This window comes from Rhodotorula graminis (genome assembly GCF_001329695.1).
Source record: "Rhodotorula graminis WP1 unplaced genomic scaffold RHOBAscaffold_10, whole genome shotgun sequence".
NCBI classification, from domain to species: domain Eukaryota; kingdom Fungi; phylum Basidiomycota; class Microbotryomycetes; order Sporidiobolales; family Sporidiobolaceae; genus Rhodotorula; species Rhodotorula graminis.
The window spans coordinates 577,262-598,123 of record NW_017264937.1 but is presented as its reverse complement, the minus strand read 5'-3'; the positions used below and the strand labels follow the sequence as shown (position 1 = coordinate 598,123).

Sequence of the window (20,862 nt, the reverse complement as noted above, 5' to 3'; positions counted from 1 at the left end):
CCGTGCACACTTGCGAGGCGTCACAGAGAGCTGTCTAGCTTCCGCCCGAGCGTCTGTCCTACCGCTGGTCGACGCCGAGGGGAGCTCAACAGGGCGAGTCGCCCTCGCGCTTCGTTCAATCCCTCGCTTCGCCGGCGCCTCCTCCGCTGTTTCGGGCCAAGACGACGGGTCCTGCCCTCGCACATCGAGCTTGACCAGGATGCGCCGAGCCCCTTGGCCTCGGTGGTCGACTGGAGCTGCGGCGAGCTCTCGAACGGGACGGTCGCGGCTTCGCGGCTGAGCGCCTCGTCGAGCCGGGACTGTGCGACGTTCTCCCTCTCGCTCCTGGTTCTCGTACGATCTGGCTTGACCGAGCGGGTCGCAGCTAGCTCGCTCGGTGGGTCGAGCTGGGCGACTCGAGCGACGACCCAGGAGGTGCGTGGCCGAGGCGCTTTCTCACGCTCCTGCTAGCGTCTCTCGTGCTGCGCGAGCGTCTCCTTTATCCGAGAGCCTGCACATCTGTCGACCGAGAAGAGCCTCGCAACGAGAAGAGCGGCGACAGATCCGCCGGAGCGCTCGCAGTTCTCGAGTCGGCGGGAGGCCTGCACACTCACGTCCCTCTCCGCTCTCGTTCGACGTTCGAGCCCCAAGCCAGACGAGCACGAGCACCTTGCGCACAATACGCACGCACACGCAGGTCGACACCGCTCTCCTCGTCGTCGGCGCGTCCTCATCAACCTCCCCCACCTCACACTCCCACTGTCCCCTCGTCGCACCGCCTGTGAGGCCGGCCAAAGCGCACCGCCATGCTCGTGCTCGTCATCGGCGACCTCCACATCCCCAACCGCGCCCACGACCTGCCCCCCAAGTTCAAGAAGCTCCTCGTGCGTCCCCGTTCCGTCACCCCTTCTCTCGGCTCGGAGGAAGGTCAAGGGCGGCACAGCGGGCGCGTCTGTGGTGCGAGGAGGGCTTCATGGCCGCAATGGGCGGAGGCTGTGGCCTCGCTGCTCGTGTGGGCGGCGCGCTCGGCTCCTCCTCTCTGGTGCACGAGCGACGGCGGGCGGGGCAGAGCAAGGCTCGCGCTCGCTGGGCCGGCAGGGCCGGGCACGCGTGCGCCGAGCAGCTTCACGAGCAGGCGAGCAGGCCGTGTCCTGCCACCGAGGACCACGTTCTGCCATCCTCGCCTCGGGCAACCCCCACGGCCGGCTCCCCAAACAGCCAGACTGACACGCTCTCCCCTTTCTGCGCGCACAGGTCCCGGGCAAGATTGGCCAGATCCTCTCGACGGGCAACATCACCGACCGCGAGACGTGGGAGTACTTGAGAAGCGTCGCGCCCGACCTGCGAGGCGTCAGGGGAGACTGGGACGAGGTGCCTCCTCTTTCCCCTCTGCATTCAGCGCACTCGGCGAGGCGGTCCAGTCGCACTATGTCACACCGCGTCCGAGTCGCTGTTGGCAAATCCGGGCACTGACATCGCGCCGACCCGGTCCTCTCCTCCTCCCTGTCTCCGTTGCCCTGCACGCAGCCCTCCTCGTCCCTGCCGCCGTCAATGGTCGTCCAGCACGGGCCACTACGCATCGGCGTCATCCATGGCCACCAGGTCGTCCCTCTCGGTGACGCCGAGATGCTTGGCGCGACCGCGAGGAAGATGGACGTCGACGTACTCATCAGCGGCGGGACCCACCGGTGCGCCCCTCATTCCTCTCCTGTCCTCCCCGCATCGTGCGCGAGACGTCGCGAAGTACACGGACAGGCGCAGAACGAGCGCCGGCGCTGACTCGGCCTTCTCGTACTGCAGCTTCGAGGCGTTCGAGGCGCAAGGCCGGTTCTTCCTCAACCCCGGCTCGGCCACCGGCGCCTTCTCGCCGCTGTGGACGCCTGCGCCACCGTCCGCCGCTGCTACTGCCGAGGGCTCTGGGGGCGCAGCAGCCGAGGGCGATGCGGCGCACAGCAAGGAGGGGGAGAAGGACGGAGCGGAGGGCGCAGCACGAGGAGCTGAGGGCGCAGACGGCAAGCAGGACGGCGAGGCGGACGACGAGGAGGACGAGGACGAGGGACCAACGCCGAGCTTTGCGCTGCTCGACATCCAGGGCAACGTCGTCGTCACGTGCGTCCACGCTCTCTCTGCCTCGCGGCGGTCGCCTCAGGGACCCGGTCCCGAGCTCACGCCCTCCTTCTCCCCGTGCAGGTACGTCTACCAGGAGAAGCGCGGCGACGTGAGCGTCGAGAAGCTCGAGTTCAGGCGGGCGACGGCGCCCGGGGTTTGAGCGCGGCGATATCGAGCGGGTTTGGGCCAGGCTCTCGCAGCGTGCAGTGCGACGAACGCGTCTCTTCCTCGTCCGTGTCCATCGAGAGAGGCTCGAGGGAGAGAGCGAGCCGCTGAACGAGATGGCAGCGGACGAGGGTCGGCCGCGCGAGAGTCAACTCTCCGAAGCACGACAGCAGGTTGACTGGTCCGCTCGGCCTCGCTCGTCTCGCCCCACCTCACGCTCGACCCGACTAGCTCGCTCGCACAGCCATGCAGGCATCTACCTCGAGCACGGCGGCCGCGTCGTCGTCGTCGCAGCAGCCTTGGGTCATCGCCAAGATTGGCGGCACCAGCGTCGGCAAGCAGCTGCACGCCGTCGTCGAGACCATCGTCCCGTGAGTCCGCCTCTCCGATCCCAAGCATGCTTTAGCAGTGCCTCTGCAAGTTCGCCCTGCCCGATCACGCCCGGCGCGGCCGCAGAAGCTGTCCTCCTCCTCATCTCGTCCCGCGGCCGCGGATCCTCGACGACGAGCTGCGAGAGCTGACTCTCTGGTTCTCGTGCCTGCGCAGGACCCACATCAAGTCGGGCAACCGCATCGCCCTCGTCTGCTCGGCGCGCTCGGGCAACACCAAGGCGACCGGCACCACCAACCTCCTCCTCCGCGCCGCGCACGAGGCGCTCCGCCCCAAGGGCCAGCCCGACCTCTCCTCGTCCGTCCCCTCGCTCCGCAACTCGCCCTCGCAGTCGCCCGCACCGGGCACGCCGTCGACGCCGCGAGGCAGCTACCTCCTGTCCGGCAGCGTCTCGTCCCTGCGCCTGTCGCGCTCGGCGACGCCCGACGAGCGCCAGCCGTTTGACGACACGGTCGACCAGATCAAGGAGGACCACATGGTGGCGGCGAGGAAGGCCATCGTCAACTCGCGCGAGCTGCTCGACGAGGTCGAGGAGGAACTCGAGTACGACTGCGAGCGCTTGAGGGGCTTTCTCCGCGCGGCACAGGTGCGTCTGCGCCTTTCTCTTTGTGCCGTGTCTCTGCCGTCCTCCCGTCCTGCCTGCGAGTGAGCGGGAACGGGCGAGGGCTTCGGCTCGTCCCTCGAGCAGAGCTGACCTCGTCTGCCCCCCTCCCTCCTCTCCCTCTCCTTTCCGCTTCCTCGCGCCCGCACAGATCATCGACGAGATCTCGACCCGGTCCAAGGACATCATCATGGGCGTTGGCGAGCGGCTCTCGTGCCGCATCGTCGCTGCAGCGTTGCGGGATCGGGTGCGTCCTCTCTCTCTTTCTCTCTCGTTCGGCGAGTAGGCCCTTCTGCGGCGCCTGGTCGCCGCAGTCGAGCCCTTGTGCCCTGCCCTTGCGAGTGGAACGGGAACTGACGCGAGCTTTCCTGCAGGGCATCGACGCCGAGCTCGTCTCGCTCGAGAACATCATCGACTGGGACGTCCTGACGGACGAGGACGCGCAGACGGGCAAGGCGGCAGACGGTCCGCCGCAACTTGGGCAGACGTTTTACTCGCGTCTGAGCCAGCGGCTCGGCGAGCGGTTGGCCGAGTGCGGCGACAGGGTGCCCGTCGTCACCGGTGCGTCTCTCTCTCCCTCTCCCTCTTGCCCGGCTCGAGTCGCCTAGCGTCTCGTTCCCGACGAGTCGGACCTGACTCGTTGCCCCTCCCTTGCCTCTTGCGCAGGCTTTTTCGGCGTCGTTCCGGGTTCGCTCCTCGCGCAGGTCGGTCGCGGCTACTCGGACCTGTGTGCGGCCCTGTGTGCGGTCGGCGTCGGCGCGTCCGAGTTGCAGGTGTGGAAGGAGGTCGACGGCATCTTTACGGCCGACCCGCGCAAGGTCCCGACCGCACGCCTCCTGTCGACCATCACGCCGGAAGAGGCCGCCGAGCTCACGTACTACGGTTCCGAGGTCATCCACCCGTTCACCATGGAGCAGGTCATCCGTGCCGCGATCCCGATCCGCATCAAGAACGTTGAGAACCCGAGCGGCGAGGGCACCATCATCTTCCCGGACTCGGTCGCGCCCGACGCCCACCCGGCCGAGCACACGGCGCGCAACACGGTCGCGCCATCGGTCGCGACTCGAGCCCCGTCGAGCGTCCCGAGCTCTGCCCTCGAGCCGCACCTCGGGCCGACCGCCATCACGATCAAGGACACGGTCGTCGTCCTGTCGGTGCACTCGAACCGCAAGACGATCGCGCACGGCTTCTTTGCGCGCATCTTTGGCACGCTCGACAAGCACGGCATCGTCGTCGACCTCATCTCGACGTCCGAGGTGCACGTGTCGCTCGCCGTGCACGGCGAGATGCGCAAGAGCGTCCTCGACCGCGTCGTGCGCGACCTCAAGCCCGTCGGCGAGGTGTCGATCTCGCGCGACATGGCTATCCTGTCGCTCGTCGGCAAGCACATGAAGAACATGGTCGGCACCGCCGGCAAGATGTTCAGGTGCGTCGCTGCCTCTTGCCTCTCGAGCGTCCTCGCCCGTCGGTCGACGTGAGCGCCGTCCTGACGATGTTCTCGCGCACTGCAGCACTCTCGCCGAGGGCAACGTCAACATCGAGATGATCTCTCAGGGCGCGAGCGAGATCAAGTGCGTCCCCCTCTCCATTCGTCGTCGTCGTCGACCCGTCAGTCCTCGACCCTGACCTAGTTCCGTCCTGCAGCATCTCGTGCGTCATCGAGGAGCGTGACGCCGTCAAGGCGCTCAATCTCGTGCACCTCAAGCTGCTCAACCAGGCGCCGCAAGGTCTCGCAGGCTACTGAGCCCGCCTCGAGCTCGTCGTGCTCGCCCCCCTTCCCATCTTGTTTCCCCGCCGCACTCTCCCTGCATCTCCCTCCTGTCGTCGTCGGAGCGGAGCGTTGTACCCCTTAGACGCGAGGAGGGCGAGGAGGAAAATGGGCTTGTGCAAAGCTGGTGGTTCGCGCTCAGGCCGCTTCGAGAGCGACTCTTGCTGGCTGTCGCCTCTTCGGCTTCGGAGCCTGGGTGCATGCTTGGCTGCGGTGACCGAGGCGCCGGCAAGTCCGCAGCGTCCGTCGCTCTCCTGTTCGCGGACGGCGTTGCCTCCTCTCGCTCGGCGGCCAGCTCTCGTCGTCCCTCTTCTCCTCCACCGCCTCTCGTCCAGCCGAGCACGGCACCCAGGTCGACAGCAAGCATGCCGTTCCGCCAGCAAGACGACGCAGGGCCCGACGCGCTCGCCCAGGGTCCGTCCTCGTCCTCATCTCGTTCCCCCTCCCACCTCAGAGCCGACGCTGACACCTCTCGCCTCGCCTCGCCTCGCCTGCTGCAGCCACGGCCGGCATGTCGCTCCAGGCCAACCAGCCCATGGCCAGGCCGGGCCTCGGCACGTGCGTCCACCTCGGCTCGTCGAGGGGGTCCGAGTCGCCCTCGTCGCTCACGCCTCGTTCCTCCTCCTCTCGCAGCAAGGGCAGGCCGTTCCCTGTCCGCGCCAACGCCTACCTCGTCAAGCCTCCGAGCATCGTGTGCGTCGCCTGCGTCTCTGCGTCGAGGACGGCCACCTCGTCGGGGTCCTGAACTCGCGCACTGACTCTCTCGACCATCCTCCTCTTTCCTCCTCTTCCTCCTTGCTCCTCCGCCTCGTCCTTCCTCGCCTACCCCCTGCCGAGCAGCTGCTACCACTACGACGTCGCCATCTCGCCCGCCAACCCGGTGACGCCGCCGCGCCTCAACCGCCAGATCTTCGCCTACCTCGACCGCGAGATGCACGCGTTCGGCGGCCTCGCCGTCTGCTACGACGGCCGCTCGATGATGTACTCGGTGCGTCTTGTCGATCGGCATCCCCTCCCTCGCACCTCGACCGTCGACGCCTGACTTCGCTCCCCCTCCCTTCCCTCACGCAGCCCAAGAAGCTGCCCGCCGACGAGGGCCAGTGGTCGATCACGCTCCCCGAGGAGGACGGCACCAAGTCGCGCAACGGCGGCGGCCGCGACTTTACGGTCAAGATCCGCTTCACGCGCCCGATCGACCTCGAGCGCCTCGCCGTCTTCGTCCGCGGCGACTTGCGCGGCCAGTCGATCGAGCCCGACGCGAGCGAGGTCCAGTCCGCGATCCAGGCACTCAACGTCGCGATCCAGATGGGCCCGAGCATGCTGTACCCGTCGCGCAACGCCTCGTTCTTCCTGCCGCCGCTCGACCAGCGCCAGGCGTCGCTCAGCCGCGGCCTCGTCATGTGGCGCGGCTTCTACAGCTCGCTGCGCCTCGGCCCTGAGCAGCTGTACCTCAACCTCGACATCGCGTCGACGCCGATGGTCGCCGCCGGCTCGCTCCCCAACATCATCCTCGACTTCCTCAAGGCCGGCAGCCGCAACCTGACGTTCCAGCAGATGTCGGCGAAGTCGATCCCGGGCACCGGTACGTCGCCACGTCAGCATCGTCGTCGCCGTCGTCGCCGTCGTCCTCGCGCGAGCGCCAGGTCCCCTCGTCAACGCGCACTGACCGTCTCCTCCTCCTCGTCCTCGACGACGCCCACAGAGATGATCAAGCTCAACCGCTTCCTCAAGGGCCTCAAGGTGCAGCTCAAGGTCCGCGACAAGGACGGCGTCATGCCGACGCGCAAGATCAAGATGCTCGAGGCGGTCGGCGCGGCCGACGTGCCGTTCGACGTCGACGGCAAGTCGTCCACGATCGAGAGCTACTTTGCCGAGTTCTACAACACGCGCCTGCAACGTCCCGACTTCCCTGTCGTGCGCGTCAGCAAGACGGCGGCGTGGCCGATCGAGCTCGTCGACTGCGAGGCCGGTGCGCCCCCTTGTCCCTCTTCTTCCGCTCCTCCCTCGACCCTCACTGACTCTCCTCGCCCCGCCGACTGCCCCTCGCAGGCCAGAAGTGGACCAAGAAGCTCGACCCGGAGCAGACGGCCGACGCGATCCGCCTCACGACCGTCGGACCCGGCGACCGCCTGCAGCAGCTCAGCAAGGGGCTCGAGCGCATCCAGCCCGGGCCCGAAGCGCTTCAGCAGTGGGGCATCGCCATCGACACGACGCCGATCGAGGTCAGGGCGCGCGAGCTCCAGGCTCCTGTCGTCAACTTCAAGCGGTGCGTCCTTGCGGAGGAGCGGAGCGAGGCGGCTTCTTTCAGCGGCGACGAGACTGACTTTTGCCTCCTCCCGATCCACAGCCCTGTCATGCCGAGGAACGGCGCGTGGGACGTGCGCGGCCACCAGCTCTACAGCGGGACGAGCGTCGAGCGCTGGTTCGTCCTCCCTTTCCCGACCTCTTTCTCAACCTCTCTCCTCCCGGCTCGAGCCGACTGACGCTCTCGCTTTCGCCCGCAGGATCGTCGTCGCGGTACGCCCCCTCTCTATCGCGGCTCGTGCTGCTCGAGCCCAGGACTGACACCTCGTCCCGCCAACAGTTCGACCAGCCGAACTACTTCCCGCTCCGCAGCGCCCAGACGGCCATCACGGGCCTCGTCACGGCGTGCACCAAGATGGGCATCGCCATCCTCGACCAGCAGCCGGCCATCACGTACGCGCCTCGCGGCGCCGACGTCCACGCCTTCCTCCTCGACGAGGGCCTCAAGATGATGCAGGAGCAGGGCAAGCCGCCGCAGCTCATCATCTGCTTCCTGCCTCGCCGCCCTATGGACGCGTATGGCGACGTGAGTCTGCCCGCCCCGTTTTCTGCCTCGTCTTCCTCGTCCTCATCCTCGTCCTCGTCGAGTCCAGCTCACACGCCCCTTCCTCCTCGCCCGCAGATCAAGCGCTTCGGCGACCAGCAGGTCGGCGTCGCCACGCAGTGCCTCTTCGTCCCCAAGTGCATCAAGGGCAACGACCAGTACTTCGGCAACGTCGCGCTCAAGATCAACATCAAGATGCAGGGCGGCATCAACTCGATCCTCAAGCCCGAGGACCTCGGCCCTGTCGCCGAGCGCCCGACGGTACGTCTCCTGCTCTCTTTCTCGGACTCGAGACGGCGAGGAGGACCTCACTGACCCTGTCACACCGCCGTCGACACCTGTAGATGGTCCGTCTCGTCCTCTTCCTTTTCCCTCACGCCGCACCTCTCTTTCCTGTGCATCGCGAGACGAGCTGTACGAGCGCATACCTGACTCGTCCCTCTCGCAGGTTCTCGGCGGCGACGTCTCGCACGCGTCGCCCGGCTCGCTCGCGCCCTCGGTCGCCTCGATCGTCGGCTCCATGGACCACACGTGCAGCATCTACGGCTCGGCGATCACGGTGCAGCCTTGTGCGTCTCTCAGTCCCTGCCTCTCCTCGCCATCGGACGTCTACTGACACCGTGCCCGTCCAGCTCGCCTCGAGGTCATCGCGAGGGTCGAGGAGATGCTCCTCAAGCTCCTCGGCCAGTTCACCAAGCGCAACGGGATCAAGCCTGAGCGTCTCGTACGTCCCCTACTTCGCTCCCGTCCCCGGTCCTTCCTGTCGTCGGCGTTGCCGCTTTCGAGCGTCGCGTCAAGGTGACCTTCTCAAGTTGACCCTTCCCTCGGCCCTTTCCTCGCCGCCAGATCTTCTTCCGCGACGGCATCTCCGAGGGTCAGTTCAGTCAGGTTATCTCGACCGAGGTCGGGTCGATCCGCCGTGCGTGCGACCGCTTCGAGCCGGGCTACAAGCCGTGCGTCCCGTCGTCCTCCTTCCCTCTCTCCTTCTCGTGCCTCGATCTGGCCCTGACCCTATCTCTCTCGCACCTCGATGCAGGACCCTCACCTTCATCTGCTGCGGCAAGCGCCACAAGCTGTCCTTCTTCCCGAGCAACCGCGCCGACGCCGACCCGAAGACGGGCAACGTCAAGCCGGGGGTGCGTCCTCTCCTGGCCCATCAGCCTCTCGGTCCTCGACCACCAGCCCCTCAGACCTCGATTGACGACCTTGCGTGTCCCGCAGACGATCATCGACACCGGCATCGTCTCGCCGTTCAACTTCGACTTGTGCGTCCCCCCTTCTTCCCTCTCTCTCTCTCTTTGCCCTCGTAGACTGAGTGTCCCCTCTTGAACTCTGCAGCTATCTCAACGCGCACCAGGGCCTCCTCGGTACCGCTCGCTGTACGTCCTCTCATCCTCTTTGCCCACGTCGACGCCGCACTGACCCTCCCGCCTCGACGCACTCGCAGCGGCGCACTACGTGGTCCTCGTCGACGAGAACGCGCTGTCGCCCGACTCGCTCCAGAGCCTCGTGTACAACCTGTGCTTCACGTACGCGCGTGCGACGCGGTCGGTGTCGATCGCGACGCCCGCCTTCTACGCCTCGCGCCGTGCGTTGTCGTCCTCTTTCCTCCTTTCCCCCTCGAGCAACCTGACTCACGCATCCTGCCTACAGTCTGTACGCGCGCGCAGCTCCTCCTCAAGCGCGACGACGACGACTCGACGACGCAGTACTCGTCGACGAGCCACTCGAGCCAGGAGCAGCACCTCCGCTCGGCGGCGCTCGCCGAGTACACCTCGCGCCTCAAGGTGCACCCTCGTCTCTCTCTCTCACCTGCCTCGTCGAGTCTCACTGACTCTCCCGTGCGCCTGCAGGAGATCCACCCGAACCACGCCGAGACCCTCTTCTACATGTAGGGGGACGCTCGCGTCCACTCTCCCACCTCGTTCCCTTTCCCCTCGTTTCTCCCTCTTTCTCTCCCTCTCGCTTTCGTTCCACCGTCCCTCGTCGCCTCGTAGCTCCCCCTCGTCAGTACCGCTTGTTCTGTTCAGCCCGTGCGCCGGCCTCGTGGCGAGGAAGAGAAAGAGAGAGTGAGTGTGAGAGAGAGAGTGTGAGAGAGAGAGACGATCACCCGTTGCCGGTCTGCAGAGTGGAGAGCGGCCCGCAAGGAACGCGAACGAGCGTGCGAGCTGGAGGAGGAGAGAGAGGAGAGGGAGGAGGCCTGAGCGCCAGGCGCGCTCGCTCTCTTCTCTCGGCCGCCCTCTCTCGCTATGTAGCGGATCGCGCATGCTGTTGCGCATGCTGACGAGAGAGCGTGGATTGCACTCTGTCTGCTATTCAAAGAGAGAGGAGGACGAGGCACCTGAGGCTGCGAGGAACGACGAGGCAGGAGGGTCTGAGCGGCGGACAAGTTGCGCTCTTCGGCCCTCCTCTCGCCTCGCTATGCTGCGCAAGGTACTCTCGCTCGAGACGACTCGCAAAGAGGAGAGCAAGACGGAGAAGGAGAGCTGGATTGCAGGCTTCTACGGCATGAGGGACCTGCGCAACGTCGAGAGAGGTCAGGTCGACGAACGTGCACGACGATGAAGTTGTACTGGGACAAGGGCATCCGTTGGCCGTTTCTTAGAATTAAATACATTGTGTTCGCCATAGAGCGTTATGCCCTCGGTCTTAGCATGGAAGATCTTCTTCGTCCTTGCCCTTGTCCAGGTACGAGAGGGGGAGGAGGAGGAGAGGGAGGTCGAGACGCACAAGGAGGTGCGCGACGGCGGCGACGAGTCGAGCGCGGCGGTCCGAGTGGCCGAAAAGACCGAGCGCCGAGGTCGAGATGCAGACCCTGGAGCAGGGAAGGCGAAGAGAGTCAGTTTCGTCATCCGAAAAACGGAGGCGCGCCCTGCTCGCTGTCCTGCCCGTCGTCGTCGTCGCAAAGGCCTCAGAGTTTTGGACAGTTTGGTATGGTCCGGATAGGTCACTCGGTCATGTAGATCCGATAGGGGCGACACTGGTTGCTCATCTCGCGCCAACGACGACGACGGACGGACGGACAGCGGCAGGAGGAGGATGGGGAAGGAAAGAGGAGAGAGTGGACGCACGGTGATGATGATACAGACAACAGGGCACAGCTTGAGGAGACGAGGCTCGAGAACGACCGGTCGAGGAGGCCGGCCGCCGACTAGACGACGCCCGAGAACCTCACGGCGCGGTACTTGACGACAGGATCGAGAATCTCGTTCTGGCTCTGGACGAGGCGCAGCTCGACGGTGCGCAGCCGCCGAACGCGCTCGTCGGCCGTCTCGCCCTCGCGCGGGACGATCATGTCGGGGCGCGCCTTGGCGAGCGAGAGGGCGTGCTGCCGCGTCTTGAAGAGGATGCCCTGGAGCGACGCGATGGCGAGCTCGACCGTGTGGGCGAGAGGCGAGACCGGGTGCGCCGCAAAGTCGGGGTCGGCCGACGAGGGGAACCGGCCGACGACGAGCGACGAAAAGACGTCGCCGACGCCCTCGTAGTGCTCGGCGAGCTCGGGAAACGCGATGCCGAACGACACGGTCGTCAACGGCTCGCCTGGGGCCGACGTCATGGTCGAACCCGAGCAGACGAGCATGCGGGAGGTCGGTGCGCGGTCGACCAGCGACGACGCGTCCACGAACCCGAGTTTGGCGAGCTCCGACACCGGGAGCGAGACGGCCGAGATGACGATGTTCGGGATGCGGTACCGCTCGTGGAACGTGCGCAGGGCGAGCTGGAGCGACGAGGCGTCGAGGATCTTGACGTCCGTGAGGAGCTCGGCCTCGAAGTAGTTGGGCGTCGCGCACGTCGCCCGGGGCAGGAGCGCCTTGTAGATGGGGATAACCGACTCGCTGACGTAGATGCGGCCGTCGTCGCCCATGACCGGGTCGAGGACGTAGACGAGGGCCGGGTTGACGGCGCGCAGCCGGTCGACGGCGCGAACGACGACCTTGAGCGCATCGGCGCCGGGCACGTAGCCCGTCAACAGGTGCGACTGACGCAGAAGACCATTGGCCTGTGTGCAGTAGGACAAGGTCAGCTCCTGCTGCTCGTGGAGGGCGATAGAGAGGAGACGAGGGACGAACATCGAGAGCGCTGAAAACGTCCTCGAGGTGAGCCGCGTCAAACTTGGAGCCGCCCCAGCGACCGTAGCCTGTGCGAGTGAGGGGAGGAGAGTTAGTGATTGCGGTCGACGTAGACGAGCAGAGGAGATTCACGCGGACCCTGTTGAGGTTGGGCGAAAGGATTATTTGCAGGTCGGCGGGTCGAGTTCAGGCCGGTGTGCGAGATGAGGTGTTTGCGCCGGGTGCAGGTGGACAGGACGGCATGGCGGTGGTGGCCAAGGCGGGAAAAGTTGCCGTCGCGTCGAGGGAGGTGAAGAGAGGAGGGGAGAGAGGGGAAGAGCGAGGTTCAGCGCGCGGTTCGACGGGGAGAGAGCCGCATGCAGCGACCTCGCGCGCACAACTTGCCGTGTGGTTGCTGAACGAGACGGTCAACACAGGGTCGACCTCCCAGCCGAGCAGCTGCAGCGGGAACGAAGCCGCCTTGTTGCCTGTCGACAGCGAGAGGTCAGCTGGATCTGGACGACGGGGCGAGGGGAAGGGACGAGGGCGCACCGACGTAGCCCGCGACGACGTGGCTCTGGATCGACAGCACACGCTTCTCCTGCGTCGAGTTTGCGGTCGCCATGAGGGGAGCTGCGTGCGGTGAGCGAGCAGCGAGCAGCGGGCGGTCTTCGAAACCCGAGTCAGCTCCGCGGCGATGGCGCCGGCGCCGGCTTGACTCACAGAACCTGGCCTTGCTCTCTTGCTCACGCACAGTAAGCTGATGAGCCCGACCGTCCAGCGCGCAGAGAGGTGCCGCGAGCCGGGAGGAAAGCGCAGGTCTGTGCGGCGACAGCGCGACCGCAGAGAACGTCCAGCACCGCTAGCTCCTCAGAGCCTCTCTCTGCGCGCCTCTCTGTCTCTCTCGAGATCGCCTGAGAGGGCTGGACGACGTGTGGCAAGGAAAATGCGGTTGCAGAGGGGGAGGAATACAACAGACGAGGCGCGAACGAGATCTAGTTGTTGAGGCGCGTCTGCCACCCGCACTTCTCGCACGAGTAGAACACAGTAGCTGTGAGAGATCAGAGGTCAGTGAGCGCGCCCCGAGGAGGGAGACGAGGCAGGCGCGAGAACGAGAGACGGCGCACCTCCTTCGTCTGCGAACGACAGAACGTGACAAACGAGGCTGGGTCAGGACACCTGATTGCGCTCGACCGGCAAAGAGAAGAGAGGACGCACCTGCAGACCGGAGCTGCATCGTCTTGACCGACATCTGCTTCTCGCCGCACTTCTCGCAGACCTCGTCGACCTGTCGCGAAAGGAGAGGGGGATCAGTGCCCGTCGTCACGGAGGCCACCGAGCCCGTCGCGCGTCGTCGACGCACGTAGACCTTCTTCTTCTCGACCTCGCCGCGACCCTTGACGAGGCTCGACTTGAGTTGCCGCAAGGAGGACGGGAAGGCCGCCGGGTTCGACTTGGTCGTGATGACCTGGCCCTCGTACGCTGTGGACGCAGTCGCCGTCAGTCACCGCCGCCAGCCGTCGATGTCGAACGAGAGAAACAGGGGGCGCACCTTGAGCGTCCTCGACCTGGCCGCACCCGCTGCACACGAGGTGGTCCTCGTCGCCGGGGAGGTCGAGGAGGGTCCCGCACCGGGAGCAGAAGATCAGGCTGCCAAACTGGTTCGAGTCGGCGGACATGGTGTGGCGTGAGGACGACTCGAGTGCGCTGGTGTTGCCCGTGGCTGTCGTGAGGGGTCGGCCGAGCGGTCGAGGTGGTGGAGGTGGTCGAGGTGGGAAGGGTGAGGCTGAATGGCCCGAGTCGCGCTGTAGATGGCGGAGAGCGGTCAGTAGCAGTCCTGCTGTCGGCCGCGCACAGGCTCGAGTTCGCCTTGATCGTGTCGAACCAACGAGGCCGGGCGGAGATGAGGACGGACGCGGTGTCCGCCGCTCGCTCTGAGGGGACAGGGACGCACCGAGCCGGGTCGGAAAGGTGCAAGTACCGGCTTGAAGGTCGGTCCAGCAAGCTTGAGCGTGTAGGAGGCAGTCGACGAGGACACCTCCGCCTCGAGCTCGACTCGTCTCTCCGCTCGTCCGGTTTGGCTCAGCCACAGCCTCTCTGGCCACGAGCTGCTGCCTTGAACAGCGAGCAGCACGTCCACTCGACCCGCTAGCGCCCGCAGCCACTTCCCAGCCTCGCCCGCTCGCTTCTCGCTCCCCTCCTCCTGCTGCCCCCGGGCCGCTCGACCACCTTGCTCGCCGCGCGACCGGCTCGCCCCGCCGTGCGCAACCAGAGGAGGCTCCGAGCTCGTCCGCGATCGGACGTACTCCGTCGCCGAGACTGTATCCGCGGAGACGCCGGCGGACACGAGGCGTCGTCCTCGCTGGTCGATGCTTGCGTCTCCCTCCTTGGCCTCGCCTTCCTGCTCCTTGCTCGTCCTGCTACGATGGCGTCGCCGCCTGTGCAGCCGCCGGCGAACCCGAATCCCGTCATCGTGTGGCCGAACCTGCCCATGTCACCGCTGGTCCAGACGCGCGTCGACGTCGTCAGTGTCGTCCGGCCCGCAAACCAGCATCCGGCCGCCGCCTTGGCCGTCCTTGCCTGGGTTTGGGCTCAAGAGCGAGCTGAGCGGCACGCCCAGGTCGTCAAGAGGACGGCGGTCAACCCTCCCCTCATGTTCTCGATGCTGTGTGAGTCGCCCTCGTCGCCTCCTTCTCTGTCGAACACGCACTCATTGTCTTGCTCCTCGATACAGGGAGCCCCGGGATCGCATGCCTGCACGACCTCGCGCTCGCGACTGCGAACGTGCCGGCAAGCAACTTCATCCTGTACGAGGCTCTGCATCATGTCGCCTTGCCGACCGAGTATCAGGTCCGTCTCTATCCTCAAGGACTCGACGAGGTCGGCGCACCAACTGACCATTCTCCTTGCTGCTCGGTGCGCAGCAACTCGCGCTCTTCGTCCAGCCGGGCACGTCCGCCGACGGCTCGGCCCTCGCCGTTCCGCGCCTCCTCCTTGAGCGCATCCTCGAGTGCGCCAACTCCCAGGTCCTGTCGTGGGTCGAGCAGCTCGACGGACGTCGCCGAGCGACGCACTCGGAGCTGCCTCAAACTGGCCGCGGCGTCCTCCTTTGCCCGCGCCTCGAGGTCGAGGCGGGCTCGGCCGGACGAGGCATAGACTGGATGTGCGTCCTGTCGAGCTCTTTCTCTCTTTCGGACCGTGTTGACTCCATCGTCCCGCAGCATGCCGATCGTCCACCACCACCTCGAGCTCGTCGAGCAGCCACCCCGCAACGTCGACCTCGGCGTCGTCCCACCGTCCGTCGGCGTCTGGGTGCCTGCGACCGACTCGACGAGCGCGGCGCCGCGACGAGTCGACTTCCCGACCCTGAGCGCCTCGAAGCTCCTCACCTACGAGCTCGTGCGCCTTCGCCAACACTTCGACCCGAGGGCGCCCGGGTTCCGTGGCCACGTCGACGCGTACGGGCACCAAGGCCACGCCGCCGTGTGCGTCTTCAACATCTTCCTCCTCGTCCAGATCGAGCAGGAAACTTTTCGAGCCGAGGCGCAGCAAGGCCCGCAGGTCCCGGACGCCGTTGCCTTGGCGAGGCTTTCGTGCCGCCTCAGCGACTTTCGCCGGGTCGCTCGCTCGTACCTTGCCGCGTCGTCTGGGCGCGACTCCGTCGGGCCGTTCTTCGAGTGGCTGCACCACCTCGGCTCAATCGAGTGGCGCAGTCGCCTCGTGACCCGGTCCCTCACGTTCCTGTCCGGGTGCGCCCTCATCTCTCTTTCCTCGTCTCTTTGCCCATCATCGTCTCTCGTCTCGAGAGCTATCGCCTGACATCCTTGCGCCCTCGTGCAGGTACTGGCCGTCGGTCGAGGTCGTCAACTGGCCAGAAACAGCGCCCGGCCAAGTCCCCGTCCGCCAACCCGACGCCAACAGCCGCGCAGGCGTCCTCTTTGCGAGATTCAACCACGTCCTCTCTCACGTGCACAGCCTTGTACGTCCCTCTCCTCTGCCTCTCGGCCTCGTCACCGGCCTTCTTTCAGCTCGCCGCCGACCTTTTCGTCCACGCAGGCGCATCCGGTCGACGGTCCTGCAGGCCCGAGCGTGTACGAGCCGCAGCGCCGGTAGCAGGGCAGCCTCGAGCCGCATACCGCCGCCGCACGTGCAGCCGGCAGGACGATCTCGTCTCGAGGAGGCGAGGCGGTGGGCCGCAGCCGCAGCATGATGCCGTAGTAGCTCTGCAATCTTTCTCGATGTTTCTTCTCCTTCGTGCCTCCTCGAGAGCGACTCGCGAGCTGTGACGAGTCTCGTGAGAGCGAGTCGAGCGAGCTGCGGCGAGGCTCTACACTCGACGCGAGCGCGCAAGGGCAACTTGGGAAGGTCGCCGTGGCAGCCCGCCTCGCGCACCGACGACGAGCACGGCTTCTCACAGTCACTCCAGAGCCCGAGAGATACGGAGAGAGAGAGAGAGACGGGAGCGATTCGGGAACGCGGCCGCCGGTCTTGCTCGGTGCGCTCTCGAGACTCGCTCATCTTGGCTCGAGCAGGGAGTGGGTGCGAGGGAGAACAATGCATGCTGCGTCAAGGGGAACGAGGGAGGTCGCGTCTAGCGCGATACAGGCACGAGGGAGAGAGAAAAAGGGTATCTATCGTCAACGTGAGGGTGAGAGGAGGATGGGCGACAGGAAGGAGGGGAGCAGGCGAGGGCGGGGCTCAGACCAGCCTCCTGCTGCCGAGGTGCTGCTGCTGCTGCTCGCCCCAGTCGTACCCGCCACGCTCGACCTCGGGCGACCGGCTGAGCGGGTCGAGGAGCGGCGTCCCACGCGCCTGCGTCGGCGAGCTCGACGAGCTGCGCTGCCGAGCGTGCGCGCCGCCCGCCCGCCGCCCGCCGTCCATGTCGGTCGCCGTCGACGAGCCATGCGAGACGTAGTTGGTCTCGTGGCCGAGCGCCTGTGCACTCGCGAGCGGCGAGATGAGCGGCGGCGGGAGCATCGTCGACGATGCGCCCGGGTCGGCGAACGGGTCGGCGCCGCCGCCGCCGCCGCCGCCGCTCCCGGACGACAGGGACGACGTCGACACGTTGAGCGGCAGGCGCGAGTGCGAGTGCGAGTGAACCATTGGCGGCGCGGGCGAGTCGCTCAAGGTCCAGCCGCGCTGCGGCGCCGGCACGGCGTGGCCGTACGCCGGGACGGCGTGGCCGTACGCCGGGTGCTGCGGCTGCGGCGGCGAGTACGGCTGCTCGGACGGCGTCGAGTAGCCCGAGCCGGTCGAGCGGCCGAACGGCGTGCCGACTGAAGGCGCGGGCGAACCGAGCGGCGACGCGTCGTCCCACCCGCCGTCGAGGACGTTGACGAGGTCGTGCTCGTTGAGCGTCTCCTCCTCGTCGTCGTCGAGCTCGTCGACCGAGTACAGGCCGACCGGCGGCGGCACGTTGGTCGTCGCGTCCTCGTTGTACGCGCCGATCTGGCCACCCCACCGGTCCTCGTCCGGCCCGCCGAAGCTCGACGCCGTCTCGCTCTCGGCGTACGTGCTCGCGCCGTCGCGCACGCTCTGCTGCGAGTGGACGGCACGCGAGCCGAACTGGCGCTCAAAATCGCGCCGGCGCCGCTCGTCGCGGCGGATCTTGCGCAGGCGCGACTTTTCCCAGTCCTCCCACCGCCGCAGCGGGACGGCCGACGCCGCCGAGAGGCCGGCGCCGGCACCGTGGTCGTCGCCGCCCTTGACCTCGCCGGCGACCTTGCGCGTCTCGCCCCAGCTAAAGTCGTCGAACCGGCTGAAGGCGTACAGCGGGAGGACCATGTTCCACACGGGGAGGGCGACGAGGTAGATGAGCATCCACCCGACGTAGACGAACTTGAGGGTCGACAGGATGACGAGGACGGCGGGCAGGCCGAGGACGCCGACGAGGAGGATGAGCGGGATCGCGTCGCCGAACGAGCTCGGCGGGTTGATGATCGTGTTGATGATGAGGGCGTACGTGAGGCAGATGGCGATCGGGAGGACGACGGTGCCGATGAGGTCGATAAAGGTGACGAACTGCATCGAGAAGCAGAACGTGCCGCACAGGTTGCGCACGAGGACGAGCTCCATGAGGTTGTGGATGGTCGAGTTGATCCACCGCCGGCGCTGCGACAGGAGGATGGCGAACGTGTCGGGAACGACGGTGCGGCACCGGGCCTTGGGGCAGAACATCATCTTGCGGTTCGGGAACGACCGCAGGAGGATCGTCGACAGGAACCGGTCCTCGCCGAGGAGGAGGAGGTTCTTCTGGTGGAGGGTCGTGACGACGCTCTGCGAGTACTCGGACGTGATGGTCGGCGATACGAGGACCGGGAACCAGTCGCCGTCGTCCTGCTTGCGCGCCTTGATGCGGTACATCGAGAAGCACCCGGGCAGGCACGTGACGCCGCCAAAGACCGACTCGAACGCCTTGGCCTGGTGGTGCGAGATGAAGTACCTGCACGCGCACGCCGAGTCAGTGACTGGCGCGAGGGGGGCACGACCAGAGAGAGAGAGAGGAGCGAGGGGACGCACTCGAAGACCTGGATCATGGTGACCCAGCTCTGGCGCTTGTTGGCGATCCTCGTCTCGCCGCACACGCCCATGATCATGTTGTCGTTCTGCATCGTGCGCACGAGGTACCCGAGCGACTCGGGGTAGCACATCGTGTCGGCGTCGACCTGCGGGGAGCGAAATTCCTCGGTGAGTTTCGACTCGAGGGAGGGGCGAGGGCGGGAAGAGAGGCTCGAGCGCACCATGAGGCAGACCTCGAAAAAGTCGGGCGTGACGCCCATGAGGCTCTGAGTCTTGCGGAACAGGTCAAAGTCGAGCGGGCACATGCGGTCGTTGTACGTCACGCGGCCGAAGAAGTTCATGAGGATCATCTGCGAGTCGCGCTTGCCGCGGTTGCCCGGCTTGGCCTCGGTCGCCTCGGCCGACGTGCCGCACTTGACGACGACGATGATGGGCGTGCGGTGGCCGGCGACTTGAGCTGCGTGGGCGAGGGCGAGAGGGAGGAGAAGGGAGGGTTCGGGCGGCGAGTCAGTCTTTCTCCTCCTCGACGACCGACAAGAGAGGGAGAGAGAAGCAGGGACGCACTGTAGTGGCCGGCGTAGACCATGGCTTGGTTGTGCGCCTTGGCGCCGTCGGCGACGGCGACATAGCTCATCGGGACCGGGTCGCCGAACCGCGGGTCGCGCTCGATGAGGCTCACGACGATGTCGGGCGTGCTGAGCTTCTCGCCCGAGCCCGTGATCATGCCGTCGCACACGACAAACAGTAGCTTGCGCGCGTCCGAGTAGTTGGTGCCCGCGATCGAGTCGAGCGTCGTCTTGATGCCGTCGTGGCCCTCCGAGTAGCACGTGACGAGGCACACGGCGAACAGCTCGGCGCCGATCGACGCCAGGCTGATCATGCCGTCGGGCCCGAGCGGTGCGCCGAGGTCGCCTCCTGCGGCGCCGCCCTTCTCGCTCAGCTTGCGGGTCGGCCTCGGGGCGGCGGCGGCGGCGGCGGGCCCGAGCGTCTTCTCGGACGACGAGGCGGCGCCGCGCTTGGGGCCCTTGCGCAGGCGCTGCGTCTGCTGGCGCTTGACGTGCGCCTCGGTCCACGGGGCGGCGCCGGTCGAGTTGGCGACGTCGATGTTGGCGCCCTCGGGCAGGACGGCGGGCGACACGACGGCGCGCTTGAGGTTGCGGGGCTTCTGGACCATGCGGTCGGCGAGGTACCACGAGAAGACGAGCGCCATGAAGAAGCGCGCGAGGATGATGCCCATGATGAGGATGAGCGACACGTAGAGGAACAGGTTGGCGATGAAGCAGCCCGGCGTGACCTTGTCGATGTGGCCGGCGTAGTACCGCTGCTCGAGGCACTTTGCCGCCTGCTTGAACTCGTCCGTGTTGTAGAAGGCCCGGGTCGCGTCGCGGCTGCTGCCCGAGCCGTCGGCGAGGACCGTGCGCAACAGGGCGTCGACCGAGTCGTTGACGAGCGGCGTCGGGTGCGCGTTCATGTAGGGCGTGAGGTTGAGGACGTTGCCGTCGATGACGACGTAGTTGGTGAGGTTCGACAGCTGGGCCCAGTCGTACCCGACCTGCTTGGTCGTGTTGGTGAGGCCGAGCGACGACAGGTACTTGTCGGTCGGCGCCTTGAGCGCGCACGACGTCGCGTTGCCGACCGAGTCCGAGATGCACAGGTTGACGGTCGCGAACGGCTGCTTGAGGCCGTCGCACGTCGGGAACTTGTCGTCGCTCCGGTCGAACAGGCCCGTCTCGTCGGTCCCGCCGAACGAGTTGGCCGGGCCCGACAGGCTCGGCGGCGTCGAGGCGCCGACCTGCATGTTCCAGCCGTCGATGCCGATGTAGCCTGTCGCGAGAGGCGAGGTGTCAGTCGGCGTCCGTCGGCAACATGAGAGAGAGAGAGGGGGGGGACGCACCGGGCGTCGTGCCGAGGCGCTGGAAGTGGCCGACCGAGTTGTGGCCGGTCTGCGGGCACAGGGTGCGCTGCAGGCCCATCGTGATGAAGCCGATGACGCCCATGAGGAAGGCGCAGATCTGGCACAGGGCGACCTTTTCCTTCCACGCGCGCTGCTTGGTCGGGTCGGTCATGCCAAAGTTGCGCAGGAGGGCCCTCGGCGCCCAAAAAGTCGACACCTCGACGAACAGGCTCCACGGGCTGTACCACGGCTCCTTGGTGACGAGGGTCGGGACGCCGTCGACGAGGGTCGTCTGGACGTTGCCGCCCTGCTTGCCCTGCTTGCCGAGGCCGGCGGGCGCGATGAGGGGCGCCGGCGCGACAAAGCGGTCGGGGCGGGTGAGCGTCTTGCCCCTCGTGAGCGCACGAGCGGGCGCGACCGAGTGGCGCGGGTTGGCCGACGCATCGCGCACGGTGCCGCGCTCTGCGCCGCGGACCGTGTGCCGGCGGTTGACGCCTGAGGGCCCGGCGCCGACGCCCGACGAGGTCGCGGTGCCCTGCT

The 20,862-nt window shown here is 66.9% G+C and overlaps 7 protein-coding genes across 7 annotated transcripts; 4 read left to right on the top strand and 3 right to left on the bottom strand.

The window, feature by feature from the left end:
- Positions 1-785: 785 nt before the first annotated feature.
- On the top strand, positions 786-2,248 carry RHOBADRAFT_16964 (uncharacterized protein; the record flags this gene model as incomplete). The annotated part of the gene is made up of 6 exons (XM_018412346.1): positions 786-863; positions 1,234-1,350; positions 1,507-1,667; positions 1,780-1,869; positions 2,050-2,088; positions 2,170-2,248. 6 exons carry the CDS (start codon positions 786-788, stop codon positions 2,246-2,248), a joined length of 564 nt encoding a protein of 187 aa, XP_018269735.1.
- A 251-nt stretch (positions 2,249-2,499) lies between these two features.
- Positions 2,500-5,150, top strand: RHOBADRAFT_38290 (uncharacterized protein; the record flags this gene model as incomplete). The annotated part of the gene is made up of 7 exons (XM_018413511.1): positions 2,500-2,624; positions 2,800-3,229; positions 3,396-3,491; positions 3,619-3,805; positions 3,911-4,670; positions 4,756-4,815; positions 4,889-5,150. The coding sequence occupies 7 exons, from the start codon at positions 2,500-2,502 to the stop codon at positions 4,986-4,988; spliced, it is 1,758 nt and encodes a 585-aa protein (XP_018269734.1). The 3' UTR covers positions 4,989-5,150.
- A 227-nt stretch (positions 5,151-5,377) lies between these two features.
- On the top strand, positions 5,378-9,755 carry RHOBADRAFT_45643 (uncharacterized protein; the record flags this gene model as incomplete). Its single annotated transcript, XM_018414644.1, has 20 exons — positions 5,378-5,426; positions 5,513-5,570; positions 5,646-5,705; positions 5,853-6,000; positions 6,084-6,594; positions 6,715-6,981; positions 7,062-7,278; positions 7,360-7,434; positions 7,517-7,529; positions 7,597-7,842; positions 7,939-8,121; positions 8,309-8,429; positions 8,493-8,584; positions 8,707-8,813; positions 8,897-8,996; positions 9,082-9,125; positions 9,199-9,239; positions 9,308-9,448; positions 9,514-9,647; positions 9,714-9,755. 20 exons carry the CDS (start codon positions 5,378-5,380, stop codon positions 9,753-9,755), a joined length of 2,649 nt encoding a protein of 882 aa, XP_018269733.1.
- A 1,256-nt stretch (positions 9,756-11,011) lies between these two features.
- On the bottom strand, positions 11,012-12,534 carry RHOBADRAFT_45642 (uncharacterized protein; the record flags this gene model as incomplete). Its single annotated transcript, XM_018414643.1, has 4 exons — positions 11,012-11,860; positions 11,931-11,998; positions 12,308-12,397; positions 12,462-12,534. 4 exons carry the CDS (start codon positions 12,532-12,534, stop codon positions 11,012-11,014), a joined length of 1,080 nt encoding a protein of 359 aa, XP_018269732.1.
- A 313-nt stretch (positions 12,535-12,847) lies between these two features.
- RHOBADRAFT_65379 (uncharacterized protein) lies at positions 12,848-13,914 on the bottom strand. The gene is made up of 6 exons (XM_018418696.1): positions 13,864-13,914; positions 13,462-13,714; positions 13,273-13,391; positions 13,128-13,197; positions 13,037-13,045; positions 12,848-12,960 (listed from the first exon to the last, which is right to left on the bottom strand). Exons 2-6 carry the CDS (start codon positions 13,586-13,588, stop codon positions 12,905-12,907), a joined length of 381 nt encoding a protein of 126 aa, XP_018269731.1. The 5' UTR covers positions 13,589-13,714; positions 13,864-13,914; the 3' UTR covers positions 12,848-12,904.
- Positions 13,915-14,334: 420 nt separating this feature from the next.
- On the top strand, positions 14,335-16,022 carry RHOBADRAFT_54873 (uncharacterized protein; the record flags this gene model as incomplete). The annotated part of the gene is made up of 6 exons (XM_018417542.1): positions 14,335-14,578; positions 14,644-14,759; positions 14,834-15,072; positions 15,131-15,658; positions 15,750-15,888; positions 15,966-16,022. 6 exons carry the CDS (start codon positions 14,335-14,337, stop codon positions 16,020-16,022), a joined length of 1,323 nt encoding a protein of 440 aa, XP_018269730.1.
- A 1,569-nt stretch (positions 16,023-17,591) lies between these two features.
- On the bottom strand, positions 17,592-20,731 carry RHOBADRAFT_28820 (glycosyltransferase family 2 protein; the record flags this gene model as incomplete). Its single annotated transcript, XM_018412840.1, has 5 exons — positions 20,323-20,731; positions 18,993-20,252; positions 18,650-18,885; positions 18,429-18,574; positions 17,592-18,351 (listed from the first exon to the last, which is right to left on the bottom strand). Coding segments are annotated over exons 1-5 (2,574 nt in total), but the record flags the coding sequence as incomplete, so codon positions are not given.
- Positions 20,732-20,862: the final 131 nt, after the last annotated feature.

Bases quoted from the DNA above. Each gene is read 5' to 3' on its own strand.
- RHOBADRAFT_65379 (XM_018418696.1), bottom strand. From the start codon at position 13,588: ATGTCCGCCGACTCGAACCAGTTTGGCAGCCTGATCTTCTGCTCCCGG. The intron at 13,392-13,461 runs GTGCGCCCCCTG...CTGCGTCCACAG, and splicing joins CCAGGTCGAGGACGCTCAAG to CGTACGAGGGCCAGGTCATC. The intron at 13,198-13,272 runs GTGCGTCGACGA...CTTTCGCGACAG, and splicing joins TCGAGAAGAAGAAGGTCTAC to GTCGACGAGGTCTGCGAGAA.